This window comes from Caretta caretta, chromosome 16 (genome assembly GCF_965140235.1).
Source record: "Caretta caretta isolate rCarCar2 chromosome 16, rCarCar1.hap1, whole genome shotgun sequence".
NCBI classification, from domain to species: Eukaryota; Metazoa; Chordata; order Testudines; family Cheloniidae; genus Caretta; species Caretta caretta.
The window spans coordinates 12,194,608-12,211,840 of record NC_134221.1 but is presented as its reverse complement, the minus strand read 5'-3'; the positions used below and the strand labels follow the sequence as shown (position 1 = coordinate 12,211,840).

At 44.4% G+C, this 17,233-nt stretch overlaps 1 protein-coding gene across 6 annotated transcripts in view; it reads right to left on the bottom strand.

Moving 5' to 3' along the window:
* COL27A1 (collagen type XXVII alpha 1 chain) overlaps window positions 1-17,233 on the bottom strand; it is a 239,406-nt gene that overhangs the window by 79,537 nt on the left and 142,636 nt on the right. For all 6 annotated transcript variants that reach the window (XM_075120654.1, XM_048823074.2, XM_048823076.2 and 3 more), the window contains 4 exons: window positions 14,392-14,445; window positions 11,249-11,302; window positions 10,458-10,511; window positions 7,325-7,378 (listed from right to left, as the gene is read on the bottom strand). In XM_075120654.1, coding sequence (XP_074976755.1) covers window positions 7,325-7,378; window positions 10,458-10,511; window positions 11,249-11,302; window positions 14,392-14,445 — 216 coding nt within the window. The remainder of the gene's footprint in view (window positions 1-7,324; window positions 7,379-10,457; window positions 10,512-11,248; window positions 11,303-14,391; window positions 14,446-17,233) is intronic.

The window sequence follows — 17,233 nt, the reverse complement described above, 5'->3', positions numbered from 1 at the left end:
ACTGCTAATGTTGGCAAGCTCATAGAATCATCATAGAATCATAGAATATCAGGGTTGGAAGGGACCCCAGAAGGTCATCTAGTCCAACCCCCTGCTTGAAGCAGGACCAATTCCCAGTTAAATCATCCCAGCCAGGGCTTTGTCAAGCCTGACCTTAAAAACCTCTAAGGAAGGAGATTCTACCACCTCCCTAGGTAACGCATTCCAGTGTTTCACCACCCTCTTAGTGAAAAAGTTTTTCCTAATATCCAATCTAAACCTCTCCCACTGCAACTTGAGACCATTACTCCTCGTTCTGTCATCTGCTACCATTGAGAACAGTCTAGAGCCATCCTCTTTGGAACCCCCTTTCAGGTAGTTGAAAGCAGCTATCAAATCCCCCCTCATTCTTCTCTTCTGCAGGCTAAACAATCCCAGCTCCCTCAGCCTCTCCTCATAAGTCATGTGTTCCAGACACCTAATCATTTTTGTTGCCCTTCGCTGGACTCTCTCCAATCTATCCACATCCTTCCTGTAGTGTGGGGCCCAAAACTGGACACAGTACTCCAGATGAGGCCTCACCAATGTCGAATAGAGGGGAACGATCATAGCCTCAGGCAATACTACCTTCCGAGAGCTTCAGACCGAGACTGAACAAAACTATGACACTGCTAATAAGGACTCAAAGCCCAGATGTGAACAGCCCTAGCATCTGAATATTGAGGAAGTTTGGATCCAAATTTTGCATCTCTAGTGTATATCAGTCAACAGAGCTACAGAGTAATGCCTCCAGCAGACAACACTCCATCTGAATAGAACTTAATGCCTAGAAAGGTGTTTCAACAAGAGAGAGCTACATTTTTCTTTTTCAATGGAGGCAAGGTGCAGACAACTTACATACAGAGGGAGAGGCCATCAAACTTTGATATAACAATGGAGAGAGAGAGTCACACAAACCTCAGGGGGATTCCTACCTCTTATTCCATATCCTTAAATTTGTCTTGAAGTGGGAGATATTTCACAATGCATACATCTTCTACATTGCTGCCTGACGGACGCTTTATATGGTAGAGTTCCAGGGGTGATGAATTGTGCCTCAGTGCATTGGGTTTAAGCAGCTCTCAGGAATCTTGAATTTTAGTTTATCTGCTCTCCAGCTCTTGTACTTTCCAGATAGTAGAGGATGGCAAGGGCCTTCTTTCCAAACTAGCCAGTCAATAGAAGTGTTGGGGAGATGAAGGAGGGAGCAGAGGTACCTTTCACCATCACACTCAGGAAGGACAGCTAGGTATGCAAGGAGAGGTCAGAAACAGCAGGTGCCTTCTCAAAATGCAAAGCCTCTTTTCTCCTCTTCCAAGTATTTCTAATTCAGCCACATGAGAAAGAGCTGGAGCGAGGTGATGGATGTGGCATTAAGAACCTGAACAGAACAGGCCCTGAGAACAGTCTGTGCCACCGGATGAGCCAATGACCTCTGTCATTCACCTGGACATGGACACACTCACCCCACTGTCAAATGATTTATAAACTCTGAGTCTTTAGCTATTAATCTAGTGTGTAATGCCAGTGTTAGAGACTCCCAAGATAAGCAGGGGCTCGCCAATGGAACATGGAAGCAGAACATTTCCAAAGAGAATTACCAAACTTTCAGACATTAACAAGGAATAACCCAAAAAGAAAAGGAGTACTTGTGGCACCTTAGAGACTAACCAATTTATTTGAGCATGAGCTTTCGTGAGCTACAGCTCACTTCATCACTTGCATCCGATGAAGTGAGCTGTAGCTCACGAAAGCTCATGCTCAAATAAATTGGTTAGTCTCTAAGGTGCCACAAGTCCTCCTTTTCTTTTTGAGAATACAGACTAACACAGCTGTTACTCTGAAAGGAATAACCCAGTGCAGCTAAGAGGTGGTACACAGGAGTTCAGATACTTCTCATTTTTGCAGAGAAATTTAGGAGATTTTCCCCATCCTCCTTCAATCCTTGCTGCTGCCACTTCAGAGGCCTTAAAATGGTGCGACTGTCCTTTTCCCAAGGAAGGTTGAACATACCGTATTCCAGCATCTTTTAATGCTGGTCTTTCAGTCAGCTGAAAGGTCACTGGAGAGCAAAGTAAGATGCTCTTCTGCCTTCTACTAGCCAGGTACTCACCCCTGCAAGCCCAAGAGCAAAGGAATGATTTTAGGACCTAAGTTTAAATACCACCATGTTGCAAATGACCAGGGTTTGATAAATTCCTGCAGTCACTAAGGCTACAAGCTGCAGGGTTCATGTGGTTAGACAGAGATTGGTCTAGTTATCCAAGTATCAGTAAGGAGTTCTGAAGCATGCAGCATATCTAGATCTTTGCTGGTTTTAGCTATTTATTGTTTAATGCAGGGGACTTGTTGACATTGGCTGGCATAGCTGGGAGACACAGATACACCCTGTAAATTCTACCTCTGGACTTTTAAAGACTGCAGCTTTTTTGAGTTACCTCTAGGCAGCCACACTATGGCTCTGAGTTAAAGGAGTAACATTCCTGAATTGATGACTGGCACCTTGGCTGGGAGAACAGGCCAGGATGAGGGGCTTGTCAGATGGATTTCAGCTGGAGGTTTACAGACCATGCCATAAAGTCACAGCTTCAGTTAATATTAAGCTTCACAGCTTCAACTGATATTAAGTTTCCTGTGCAGATTCTCAATCCAGGTCTGAGCTGAGTTCATGGATAGGGCGATGAAACCAGGCACATTCCTGCTGTGAGGAGCTGATTAGCCGGAGCTTGCTCTTGAATTTGTTGCATGGTGTCTGCTCTGATGATTTGTTAGCCTGGGCATTGCCCGTAGGGTTCCTGGGATGTGGCATAGATGGCATGAAGAGCAATGAAAAATAAATAACCATTGCAGGCCCCTCCTGATTTAATGTTTGCTTTGACATTTCCAGCATGGCTTACTTCACTTTTTAAGCTTGGCAAGTGTCAGTCTGTAAGCGCTAGTCCTTGCAGGTCACAGAGTAAAGGCCTCAGTTCAGAAGATGAAGTTTTGAGCAACATGGATCTGGAGAAAGAGAAGCTATTAAAAGGTAACAGATTTAGCTCAGCACTAAAGTTTTCTAAGTGAGTCACCTGCAGGTCCCCCGACTGTAGCCCAGGGTCATAGGTGCTAACGCATCTTGGCATATCAAGTACTTTTATTTAGGTGCCTGACTTTGGAAATGTTGGCCGAGAGAGTTAGTTGAATCCCATTAGCCAACTGGAAACAATCCCAATCTCAACCATCAGATCTTCAGCTAGGTTATCCACTAGCCATCCTGCCATTCACCACTTAGTACCTGCCTGCCTCCAGTCAAGGAAATCCATCTATGTAACCCTTCTGAATATTTAAATGGAAAACCAGTCTTGTCTTGCTTTCTGATCTAGAGTGGGGGGTTAAGGGAAGAGAAGCCAGCTATCCCAGTCTTCCTAAAATTTAAATCCTAATTCCTCTAAACACTTAACTGTAAACGTGCTTAATCCCCATTGATTTAACTTTAAGCGTGTGTGTAAGTGCTATCCTTTATAGGGATGGTCTTAAGCACATTCTAAAGGTCAGCATGTATTTGTGTGTTTTTCTGAATTGGGGCCATAAGGAAGAGAAGAGAGAAAAATTGCATTTGTGGAGGCTTGTACAACATCGATTTGATGGCTAAAAGTAAACTGGAGGGAACAATAGTCCGCTCTCATACTAAGAAGAGGAAAGTTATGATTTTTAAAGGTTCTCTTTTTGACAATCAGTATTTTATGTCAACAGCACAATAGCTATAACAACTTAAATACAGATCCCAAAAGTCTCCATTGTTCTTTACAATCCAAACCATATTTGCTACTTATGTTGTCTTCAAAAGTGCAATTACTTTAACGAGGTATCCAAACACGGATCAGTGCAATCCACAAACATCTGGCAGAGTTTTGCATTAATGTTTCCATTCTGAATTGAATTACATCTCTGCTGTGAATTGTAATATGGAGCATGCTGCGAAGGGCAGTGTTTGAAATTCCATTCAGGGGATCATTTCCCAGTCCTCAAAAACTAAAAGAAACAAAGAGCATGAATGGCAAGGAAACTACGCAAATAAGGAATATGAGGCAATTGAGAGACAGAGGCAGACATGTGCAAAGCAGAAAATTTCAAAGACAAGAGAGCTGTGAGAACAAGCAGCCCTTGTGGTAAAGTCCTATAGAATGACAACTTTTTAGAATCCCATTGATTTAATCTCTATCAGATTATTTAGGTATTGTCCATAAAAGAAATATAACAACCTATATACTATTAAAGAACTGGTTTGAAAGGAAAGATCAGTGAAGAGTGAGAGTAGTTAAATTAGCTGCAGAGCACCAGCAGACACTGGCTTCAAATGCAGCACACTAATAATCTCGCTGATACAGAAGTACTACTACAAGGAGCTGTACTAGAGATCAAGACATTAACACAGCTTCTTCACTTGACACTACCTCCCCCTCTCCCTCCACCACCACTCCCTGGTCTAGAGTGACTTTTGTCATTGTTAGTCCTTGGTATTTTGATGTGGTCTGAAGTCTGGGTTTCCTCAGGCATGAGTGGAATTACCGAATGCAGGAATGTAAAGGAGAAAACAACTGGTCTGGGGGCTGCTGGGTTGGAAATCTGGAGAGGAAATCTGGCCCAGTGATGCCGAACGAAATTTCTATAACATACGGTACGTCATTCTGGGATGGGAGCGCACTAGTGCTAATGATTTACAGAAGTTAACTGGCTTCCTGTTGTATCGCACCGGAGAGAATGAGACTCTCTTGCTTTCTGCTTGTCTAGCTCCAGCAATGTGGCCTCTAGCACCACTAGGGTTAGTTTCACCTCTAGAAAGGGGTCGTCCCCACTCTAATAGAGCAATGGTTTCCTGCCCTTGGTCTTTCTTCCGAGACAATCGTTCTTAGACATCAGTAGCCATTCTTATGTTCTTATTTAATATATTAACGCAGTCGCTTGGGCCTGAAGACAAGGCCTCATTGACTCCATAGCTTATCCCCAAACCAAGTCCAGCCCTTTTAAAAGCTGAATCCATTCTAGAATCCATCTCTTCCTCCACAGCAGGAAAAACCTCTCACTGGACATTTTATACAGTAAATGAACCATTAGCCACTCTAGTTCCACTTTCTTAAAAATGGTGTTTCACCCTGCAAGATGATAAATATTCTATTAATCAGCTCTGACAGCATCAGGGCAGCAGAGGAGCTAAAAGCTGGTGGTTTGCTCTCCCAGTAGCCTGATTCATCTAGTCTAGCTAGAATGTAAGAACTATAACAAGATCCTGTGCAAGTCTGAGCCTCATGCAAACAAGGAGCCAAGTAGCACAGTCGCACACAGCTGGCTGTTGAAAGAACTGACTTGGCTCCACAGAATGGGGTTGGTGTTCCAGAATTGGAAGCTGAGAGAGAGAGGCAGTCACTTGGATCCCTTTTCTGCCCTTATATGAATCAGGGCACTGAAGGCTTACACCCCAACGAGACTGTTTGATATTCTCCAAGGAATATCTGTGGAGCCTGTGCAAGCGGCAGGGTGGGGGGTCATTCACATGTCATTGTTCATTCAGATCTACTCTGTAGTCTTTCGTTGAGGCAACTCCCAGATTCATTCACAACCTTCCTTGGAATCCATGTCTTCAGTTCCTCATTAGTCATGCTCACGGATTCACTGACCAATTCCGTTAATTCACACCACGTAACACAGAGACTCCTCAGCTCCCGAGACAACTCTTCAGAGAGGAGGAGTGCAGGAATTACAACACTAGGGCTTCCCTTAATACAAGGGTGGGGGACAAGGAAGCTAGTTTTCCCAGCCAAAGACAAAAAATTAAACACCATGACATATCTTCTGAGTGGGACATTATTTTATGTCCTCCTAGCAGTGCTTTTAAAACTTAAAACAATTCAAGGTGACTATAGCCCTGTGGTTATAAAACTTTCTAATCAGGTGATCCCATTTCATTCTACCCCATCCCAGCTGCCTGCAGAACAGATTAGCTATGGCATAGGGAAATGCACACGAGTGCTTGCTGTCCTACATTCTCCAGGCAGGCGTTGCTATAGGCTGTGGGCTGTGGCGAGGAAGAGAGAGTGGAATTTAGGGTTACTCCAGACCTAGATTGAAATATATGAAAACAAACCTTTTACAATCCTTGGAAGGAAGACCTTACAGTGACGTGATGTATTGTGCTCTTTGGGTCCTCAACAAAAACCACTCACCGCTAATGCTTTGGACACATCAACTGGACGAGGAAAATCAATCTAAGTCTGAACTGGCTTTCATTCAACATGAGCAGGAAGAACAAGTTCTAATTTCCTAACTGGCATATGGAGCTTGCAGAAATATTTATGCTACGTAATATGTATTTCTGCTATAACAAGTGATGCTATTTAATATCACTAGCCAGTTTCAACTCCCAGGTAACGGCTATCCAAAGTGAGAATAGGAATTCATGTCTCCCTTTGTATTGTGGTAACATGTAAAGGCCCTGATATGAATTGGGACCCAGTTGTGCTAGGCTGTGTCCAAGAACATGGTAAGTCACAGATCCTGCCCCAAAGAACTTTTACTCTAATTAGAGCATGACTCCAAATGCATCTTCCTCACCACCACTGCAGAACCTAGCTAACAAGTGAGACTAAACCAAGTGAGACTAAAATGGAAGGAACCTGGAAAGCATGAGATGCACTTGCCTTATTGTTACTCTGCCCGAGTCTCTATTTTTCAGCCTTGCTGGTGCTCTGTACTTTGGTAATATTTTGTGGCAACTAATTTCATAGCTGGAGTTAAGTGCCTGCAGTCATGATAGCAAACTGAAACAATCTTTATCATCCTTCAGTTAAATCACTACACACGGCCCCTCTCAGCTCATCCTCCCGCAGCCCCCAGGAAAATGAAGGCAGTGTCTCTGGTCTTTTAGCTACAGCTTTTATCCCTTGCTGAAATCCTGCATCACTGGACTGTACCCATCATCTTCACCAGCTGTGCCCATCATCCCTATGTATCTAGCAGGAAAACATGATGAGCACATTTTAGGTTCTTGGCTTCCTCGGAAATGCCATGCCAAGACACTGACCTCTAGGCAAACAGAGCCCTTTATATATTTTACCTGCATTCACTTCTTTAAGAAACCTATCTCACTGACACAACAGCAGCTTTCCTCTTCGACACTCAGTAACTCACCAACAAGAGCAACATCCCACCATCCTGATCCCATCTCCAGCCCTTAGTTATCTTTATTCCAAGGAACTAGCCACCTAAATCTCTATGTCAAAAGGTCAGAGAGGAGATTGTAAGAATCGTTACTAAGTTAGTAACTGCTTACCCGACGGCCTTTTGCTCCCCTTATACCTGGGGGTCCCCGGACTCCAGCAGAGCCCTACAACAAGAAAAGAATTTGAGAGGAAACAAATTGAAGACAAAATAAAAACACACAGGAACCAACCAAACAACAACAACAAAAGAGTAACTGCTGGATGAGAAGATGACTGTGACACACAAGGAGCAGGTATGTCAGCTGCATATTTTATGGGGTCCCTTTTCTGATTATTGCCAACCATTAAAATGATGTACTCTGTTGGGATTTGTAAAGTCCTACCCCATCCCAAACAACGTAGGAAAAACAAAACCATTAAAAATCATTTGCAGGGAGTAAAATTCTATGGAATAACGAGTTTCCCACTTAAAATTCCAAAGAACTAAATCTTTTCAGGGAAATGGGGGACATTGAACTAACCTAACTTTGTAAATTATTACTGAGCCTCTGTATTAATGCATGAGAAGAACCAGAAGTGGGGGATGGTGGGAGTAGTGGGGAATTTACAAGCCTGGATGGGTTGCAATTGAGGACAGTTTCCTATCTGTTAGTTACACCTCTGTAACTGACCCCTTGTAGGGTTAGCCTATCACCAGTTCTGCTGAGGCTCAGTGAGCTGCTTTGGCCTTTGGAGATTTTTGCTGCGGAGAACAAACAATGAAATAAATAAATAAATTAATGCCATGGGTTTTGCTTAAAGAGTAAATAATAAAGGACTGTTTGGAGGTGAAATGAGCTACAGCAGTGGCCTTAATAAATATGGATTTAATATGAGGAGATAATTTGATTTTATTTCCTGGCCTTGCTGGGAAATTGGCTTACCTAAATAGGACTTCAATTTAAAAAAACAAAAACGCCCGTTTGGAGAAAACATTTCATCTGGAGGAATCTGCTGGTTATTTTCCAGCAGGAAAACAAGTTATTGGAGGAGGTTATAGAGCTACACCAACACAGCAAATGCAGCCTCAGGATGCGCCAATGCAGCAAATCTCACGCCAAGGCTCCGGAGATGCATGCTGCTTCCAGCGGGCAAGACTGTGCTGCCTTTACACTGAGTAGCACCTTACTCTGCAAGCTGCCCCATTGGCTTCCTCCATGGTGCTACTTGTAATGTCAGGTGCTAGCTACCCAGTGTCACTAAGGGCAGCACCACTGGATCCTTCCGCAATTGGCAGCTCTTTGACAAACCCTGGATTTGTGCTGGAAATGGCCCACCTTGATTATCATACGCATTGTAAGGAGAGTGATCACTTTAGATAAGCTATTACCAGCAGGAGAGTGGGGTGGGGGGAGAAAACCTTTTGAAGTGATAAACACCCATTTTTTCATGGTCTGTGTGTATAAAAACATCCTCACTGCATTTTCCACTTTTATGCATCAGATGAAGTGAGCTGTAGCTCACGAAAGCTTATGCTCAAATAAATTGGTTAGTCTTTAAGGTGCCACAAGTACTCCTTTTCTTTTTGCGAATACAGACTAACACGGCTGCTATTCTGAAACCTTCCAGTTTACCAGGATTTCCCAGGCCCTACCCTCAATGCAGCAGGTCGACCTTTCTGATAACCTGGGGGCAGCTCTTTAATTTCAGTCCTAGGCACACATTACTTCCATATCATGCTACCTCAGAGAGTCTTAAATGGCTGGAGTCCAGGCAGCAGCTGTCTGCAGCTGGCAGGGAGAGTGACCAGCAGGATCTGTGAACTCTCTTGGATGGGGCAGGGCTGTCGTAAACCTCCAGAAGATAAACCCTTGGCATTGACTGGGCATTTCACCTCAGAAATCTGACTCCCAGCACAAATCAGTTAACCAGCTAGTGAAAATTCACATACATAGTGGGAAATCTGTTTCTGTGCTCCTCTCCTTCCCCTACAACTTCCTCCTTGCTCCTTCCAGCCAGCTACAGCCTTCCTTCCAGCCGTGGCAGTTCTGCCTTTGGCCCAGCACTGGCACTGGCCAACCGCATGAGACTTACCCCAGAATAAAATCCATCCTCGTGCCAATCCCTTGCTCCTCTTTTAGCTGTTGGTTTACCAGAGTTGCTCTTCCAGATAAAGGGCCCATCTGGGGCCAGCTGCTCTGTATATTGCACAAGTCCCTATTCCAGCACAGGGCTCCCAAGCAGCAGCAGGAGAGCTCCCTGCCTTGCCTGGAACCCACAGCCGAGAGGGCACAGAGGGATCCCTTGAATAATGCCTTTAACAAATGAGCACAGTCCTATTTAAATGCTCAGGGGTTGGATGCAGGATTTCGGCCCATTGCATTAGACAACAACGAGCGGCAAAAGTTAGGACCCACGGGGATCCAGAGCCTCTGTTGCCTTCCAAGGATGTTTAAATCCTCCTCCAAACCTCAGGGGACTTATGAGCCAGAGCCTCTAGTGGAGGTGACTCTGCAGCAAACTCTGATAGTCGCTATGTGAACACTTGCAACATGGTCACTGGCAGCCAGGTTAATGCAACAATCACAGCTGCTAAACGCACACTGCTTTGCTGCCTTATTGGGCGAGCTGGTTTTCGGATACCTGTGAGCCTTGGAGACATGCTAAACGAATGCCAGATGAGTTCACCATGATAAGAAAACAAGCAAACACTGGGCACTTCGCCAAGCCTTGCATTTTTCCTGACCACATTCCCCATTAAGAGCTGAAGGCAGATGCTTGCCAGCAAGAGTCCAAATAAGCCATTTGGCACCATCTCTCTCAGCGAGACTGTGGGATGCTTCTGAGAGCTTCAGAAAACCTCCTTCCACAAGTTTGCTGAATCAGGGCCCAACAGAGCAAGGGGGAATGGCTCCTGCAATGCACTACTCAGCACCAGCCCCTCAGACTATATGTACACTTACAAAGGCCCTGGTCCTGAAAGCTGCTCTGTGGGGGTGTGGGACTCTTGCACCAGCTCAGAGCTCTCCTTTGTCTCATCTCCTCGCCATCTCATAAGTATTGGCCCATTTTAGAATTGCTTTCCATGCCAACCCTCTGTATCCCCCATGTACCATGTCTTCATCAGGTTCTCTCATTCACAAATTACCATTCAAACCCAGTGCCAACTGGAAGAGGACTGCCTTGGGTCTGGCCCATGGCACCAGGTATATAAGACACTGACTCTCTTTCCCAGTTGTTACAAGATGATTAGGCTTTACTTACTGGTGGTCCAGGAGCTCCTGAGAAACCAATTCCTCCAGGCGTTCCAGGATGCCCCTAAAAGACAAGGGAAGATGAAGACACATGGCGTGCATTCCCTGGAAATCTTCACCTACTTCCTTTTTCAGTGGGAAGAGCAGGGGGTGATAGAAGCTAGGGCAGCATCAGTCACTTGCCAGCTCAAGCAAGTTCTGCTAGGGTAAAAGACCCGAGGTCCAGGTTTTCAAGGGCTCAGCACCTGCAATTGGAGCCAGATTTTCAAAAGAGCTCAGACTATTGGGGACCGAGCAGGTATGAACTTCTGGCTCTTAAAGTCTTGGCCCAGGGCACCAACGGAGCTAGCGTCAGAGGCGAGACAAGAATCCAGGAGTTCCTGGCGCTCAGACCACTAGACTACACCTTTCCATCAGACAGGATGCGGCAAACAAGCAACACTTCAGATATTGCAGCATACTAGTAGTTAAGAGTTATCTTTGCCTCATGAAACAGACCCCACATTTGCTGACCTAGAGGACATGCTGCAAAGCACCACTGGTCTCTCACGCTTCCAAAGAGGGAGTGGACCGAGGTGTAAACAGAGTGGCCAGTGTGGATAATCCTGCTAAGGTGGATAGGTGGGAATGTTTATAGTTTGATATCAAGTTAGTCAAATGCCCATCCCACCTCCACGCAGGCAGGAAAAAAGTGGAGCTATCCGCGTTTACCCGACAGACTGGCAGGAGCTGTAATTTCCCATGGAGATGAGGAGGCCGTTAGTCAGAGAGTGAGCGAAAGAATGCAGACTTACTCCTTACCATCGACCCCTTGACTCCTGGTGGGCCCGGTGCTCCGATTGTGCCTCGGTCACCCTAAGAAAGACAATGGCGCACAAAGCACAGCAAGTAATTTTGTTAATGAGCATTATGAGCTAATGGGTGGGACAATATTGTGGTTGAAAAATCATGAAGCATCCAGATAGTCTCAACTGCTCCTGCTGCCTTGAAGTTGCAATAGCCGGTGAATAGTGCTGAGCTTGACAGCTACTCCCTTCTGACACTTTAGCAGTGAGTGGACTGACAGTGGCCCCTGGTTTGTCAGCTGAAAATGACTGTTTAGTGCGAAGAGGCCACCAGGTTACAGCCGCTGATATCCCACAAAAAAAATTACAGTAAGAAATTCACAATTGGCCACGTGTCTGTAGCATCTCAAAGCATAATACAGCAGTTTCATCAATTCTCAGCACCCCCGAGAGGTGGGTTTTCATTATCTCCATTGAAAATATGGGGAAGTTGAGGCACAGGAAATGCAAATAACTCACTCAAGGTCCCATAATAGTCCATACCAGAGCTGGGAACAGAACCCAGAAAGGTATATCCATACCTCCCCATCTGAACTGCTAACCCTTCAGGAGTCTCACCCGCGCTGCATATTGCTGCATTTGGAGCAGCGTGGGCCTGAAGGCTGTGGAGCTTTGGTGGGGATTCTGAATAGGTGTCACTATTAATGTTGAGAACATGTTTGGAAATTAAGTCCAAGATTTTCAAAAATAGATTGCAAGCGTTTTGGGGCAGGGCCCATCTTTTTGTTCATTGTTTGTACAGCACCTAGCACCAGGGGTTTCTGGTTCATGAACCACCAAAGGACAAATAATAAATAATAATGTTGGGTGCCTATGCTTCGCAGAGTCCAACTTGAGACACCTTAAAGGGGTCTTACGGTCAGAAGGGGCTGAGCCTCTGCCCTCTAAAACCAGGCTTTTTGTTTTTGTTTAAAAAAGGAGTCTCAAGACAGCACCAAAAATTGAGGACTCCAAAAATCACTAGTCATTTATGAAAATCTTGGCCTTAGAGGTTTATGCTACCACATAGAGACGTGTCACCTCTGTTCAATATATCCTTGGCTTCTCCATATCATGATAGCTGGAGATACAGAAGGCCAGGAGTCTTATAGGTGAGTTATAACTCTTTATCAATATTGCATCACTGTACTTCTGCCTGAATCTATGGTGAAGTGATGTTCGATCCACAGTTCTAACAATAGGTTTATGATTACTCCTGCCTGGATGGATTGGCAACACATGCAGTGACTATGATCCTCAATTGGTAACACACACCTAAATTCACAGTGTATGTGTGCACACTACTGGGGTCAGGGGGATGAGAAGGAGTTACAAACATACTGCCATGTAGTAGATTACACCCAAAATCTGACCTTCCTTCCAGTAGTTAGACTGTATTGGGAAAATGTCTCCTGGATTCTAAATATCTATTAAACACAAATCCAAAGAGGCTCTTGTCATTAGCTGGACCTTGTGAATCAATTGATAATGGCAAGCTTTCTTTCTCAGTGTATGGAGTTTATTAAAGACCTGTTAGCTACATTGTTCTCTGACAGTAGTTTGATTCCATTTGCTTCAGCATTACATTTTGCAACTTTCTGGATGGAGATCGCTGACACAGCTGTGTCAAATGAAAGCATACTTCCCACTTCATTTAGTGCACAGTAACACAGTAAGCGCTAAAATGGAATACCAGCTGGAATTATGGCCAAGGCTTTGATGTGATGATAGTCACTTTTTGTTATCAGTAAATTTGCCTTGGGGGAGAAGAAAAGATCTGGTACAAATTTCAGCTGCACCGAGGATTTCCTAATGCAGATTTTCATAAGACAGCCTGAGTTTGTCCTGACACTGATGTAGCATCTTATTACAAATGCTAAATTCCATCGTGAAGGCTGGTTTTGAAATTAAGACACTCCACTCGAACTCAGCAGACCTGGGTTCAATTTCTGGCTCTTCCACAGACTTTCTGTGTAACCTTGGGCAAGTCACTTAATCTGTGCATCCGTTCCCTTTGTATAAAATTAAGTTAGCAACACGTAATTTTCTTCCACCCTTTGTCTGCCATGTCCATTTCAACTGTAAGCTATTTTTAGGCTAGGATTGTCTCATACACTATGTGAATGTACATCATCTACCACAGTGGAGTCTCTAGGTTTTAGTGTAATATAAGCAATAAAGTTTGTCCCAAGACAACACAACAAACAGAATGATGTCCTGCCACCACGACTTTGTCCCAGAGGACAAAAGTCTAAGGAGCAATCATGAAAGGGGTGAGGGTGCAGTATAATGTACCATTTTATATTTGCATTAACCTTACAGCTGGACCTCTAGCATGCTAGAGGTGTTAGCATTTTTAGAGTGTGCTGTGCAATAAGACGGTCTTGCTGACAACAAAGAGAACCTGAACTCTGTCTACTGTTTATACATCATCCATGTTCTATAGCTAATTAATGTAAATGGTATTAAGACTGGCGTCTGCTTAGTTCCATATCTACAGTACTGTGCTCCCTTTGCATCGGAGATTTACTAACAAATCCTGAAGGCCTTGCTCAGGCCCAGATCCTATGGCATTCATGGGGAACTCTGCATGGGCACAGGGATATGCAATGCAGAGATCAGGTTGCAAGCTGCACTCCCATTTGCTTCTGCTTTGTCAGAGGAACAGAATGAAGGACTGGGCCTCACATTCTCAGAGATGCGGTGGCATGATCAGTGATGCTGATGTACTAATGAGGTGAGCTCAACCTCTCTTTGAGTCACAGTCTTGGGAGGGCAGGCAACGTTTGCCAGAGGAAAGAGAGTTGGGAATGTTATTTATGGGCTTCTCACAAGGCTATGAATGAATGCGCGAAACTCCTCTCCTGCCCGGCAATAATTCCTATGTTCAAAAAATTTGTGACTGTTCCTTTAAAGGAGGAACGAGTGGCAGTCCCTAAAGTGAAGTAGAACATAAGTTTCTGACTGGCACAAGGCTAACTCATCACATCTTAGAATTGCAACATTCTTAATGGCATTCTGAGTTAAGAAATCTACACTGTTAACGTTAAATAATTTCACATACTCCCTTCACTCTCCTCCCAAAATATAATAGCCAATTTGTTTGCAAACCATTCCTACCTTCTCTCCCACTATTCCAGGTTCCCCAACTGGACCGATGAAACCCATCAGACCCTGAGGAGAACAGAAGAGTGCAATTAATTTTCTGCTTTATTTCCACAGAGAGTAAACAATGTATTTGATTTTCCTTGCTAGTGGAATTAGCCCAGTGTCCTTTGTACGCTGTTCAGTAGTTCTTATTGGCTACTACAGAGGGTAGCGGTGCTCCCAGACATAGGAGTCCCTAATTCAACCAGCTGTTTCTGCTTTATGAGACAGTTGGAACTTTAATGCTAGCACCTACGAGAGCCACAAAACACAATACCAGGAACAAATTACTGACTCAGCCAACAGCATTCGACAGCAAGGCCTAGTTTATGGAGGGTTTTATGTTGCTAACGTTTCCCGACTTTGCTTCTGTCAGCACAATTCTGCCAGGGATATCAGTGGGGGAAGAGCCAGCATAGACAAGACTCTGGTGGCCACCAGCATTTTAACCATCATATTGTGTAGACATGGCTCTGGGTTAGTTAGGATTAAAAAGTCAGCAGCTGCTTGGAGCCCTGTCTGACTAATGTTGCCATTCTAGGAGCAGCATGGTTGGGATATTTATAGAGAATAAAAGCTGGAGCAGATGCAATTGGAGGGGTTAACAGAACCGTAGATTTGTCACACTAATAAGAAACCTTCTTGAAAAACGAACCCAGACACAAGATCTTTGGGAATGAACATCATTTGGGATGATAAACAAACAAACAGAACTGCTTTTAATTATGAAGAAGAAAATGGCTACAGCATAAAGGTATAAACTAAAAATTATTGAGATGCTGTTCACGTTTTCTGAGTAAAATAGACCCTCCCAACTCAGTAAAAGCTTTAGAAACACAAGGAACATTTTCTAGTGGGTTTGCTTTAAATGGAACACTCTATTTTCTCTCTTATTGCAGGCTGTTGGAGCAGCAAACCACCTTGTCTCTCATCCTGGCAAGCTTCGATACTGTGTCTTTTTTCAGAACGCATAACTGAAGGGATTCATCTCATGTTGAACCGCTTCACAACCTGCCAATAGCTGGCATCTGTGGTGTGAATGAAAGCTACTTTCCAGCTTGTATGGTTATAGACAGAGCCTTGGCTGCTATTGAGAGGCAGTTGCTGAGCAAGTCTTGCCAGTCGGTGTCAGACCATTCTAACTGAGTTCCTTGGACAGATCCCTAATGTGGTGTTAGATGCCTCTATGGAGCTTAAAACTGTTTTGTGAATTTGAGACTCTCTGATCTCTCACACACATGCCTGGTGGTCCACAGAGCTGAAACATAAGGAAAAGGAAGCCGTAGGGTGCTGGGAGAGAATTTAAAAAAATGGGGATTTCCTAAGCCAGTAAAGAGAGGAGGAACAAAAAATGAACTGGCCCATTCCGGAAATTCTGCACTTCAAGATGGGGTTCACAAAGAGAGCAGTGGACAGTCCCAATGCAGCTCGACAAGAGCTTTCTTTAGTCCTTTGTCCTCATCCCACCCGACGTGAATGAATGTCTCCATAGCACCATGTTTAGATAGGACTTTTTAGACGTACTGATGTTCAGAGATGAGCACAAACTGCAAAGTTTGGATAAAAATTTAAAGTTCAAGATCTGGGGTTTTGGTTTGATCCATTATGAGAACAGAGGCAAGACACGCAGTTCAGATCCAGATATGAACTTCAGAAGCTCCAGGACCATCTTGACAGTATTCAGGAACATGTTAAGGAGGCAGCATGCACCAGTGAACTGAGAGCCAGGAGACCTGAGTTCTGTTCCTAGCTCTGCCGCTGCCTTGTTATGCAAACCTGGGCAATAGTCACTTAACTACTCTGCTTCAGTTTCCCCAGCTAGCCCCCATATTTCCCACCTTTGTGAAGCACAGTCACATCTGCAGATGCCAAACACTATGAACTTTGGAAGTATTATTAACTCAAAGGCAGTCTCCCCAAATGTTTAGGCTGGTATTGTCAGGTGAGTTTGAAGAGGGTTATTTGGGCAACACTGCCTTCTCAGGATCCATGTCAGGGTTAACTCACAGCAACACCCAGAATAAATTTCAAAGTGTGTGGGGGAGGGAAGAGTCACTATTTTATTCACAAGACTTACATTTATTAGCCCGCCCTCCCCCCGCCCCCCCCCCCCACCACACACACTTTTCTTTTCTTTTTTAAAACATTCTACTGAAATGTCAGGGAAAAAATCACTAGGTTTTTCCACCCCTGTAAATTCCACTTTGATGGCATGGGGCATTTTCAAATCACCTGTCAGTGTTTCAAACCCTTCATTCCCAGCAGAGGAAAGGCAGGTGGGCTCTGCTCCTGCAGTATACCTTCTCTCAGTCCACTTTGGTGTCTGTCTCCAGCAAGTGATGGCAGATATCTACAATCTCTCACTCTTTACAGTTCAGTTTACCTTTGCTCACTGAGAGAGCATCAAGTGATACCAACCGGTTACAAATCACAGTCAGTGCAGTCGGCTTACAGGTTATGCAACTTCCACAGGAGCCAAAAGTAATCATCCTCCATGGAGTCACATCCAGGGGAGAGAAAGGGGAAAAAAGAGCCGTGCCATGTAGTAAGGAAGAAGAGCCCTTGTTATGCCTGTGTTTGAGACTCAGTACTGTGGCTATTCAGAGATGTCTAACACTACAGAGGTCTCTCCACTGACTTCTGCTGATTATCCTGAATGCCTCCATGGGCTATATTCTTTTAAATGCAAGGAGAGTAGCTGCCACAGGAGCTCCTTCCTGAGGTGCAGGATGGGCTTGTATGCGAACATCTGACCTTGGATTACACTCAGTTAGGCCAATCTCTAGGCAGGGCCAGAGGTCAAACACACATGCTC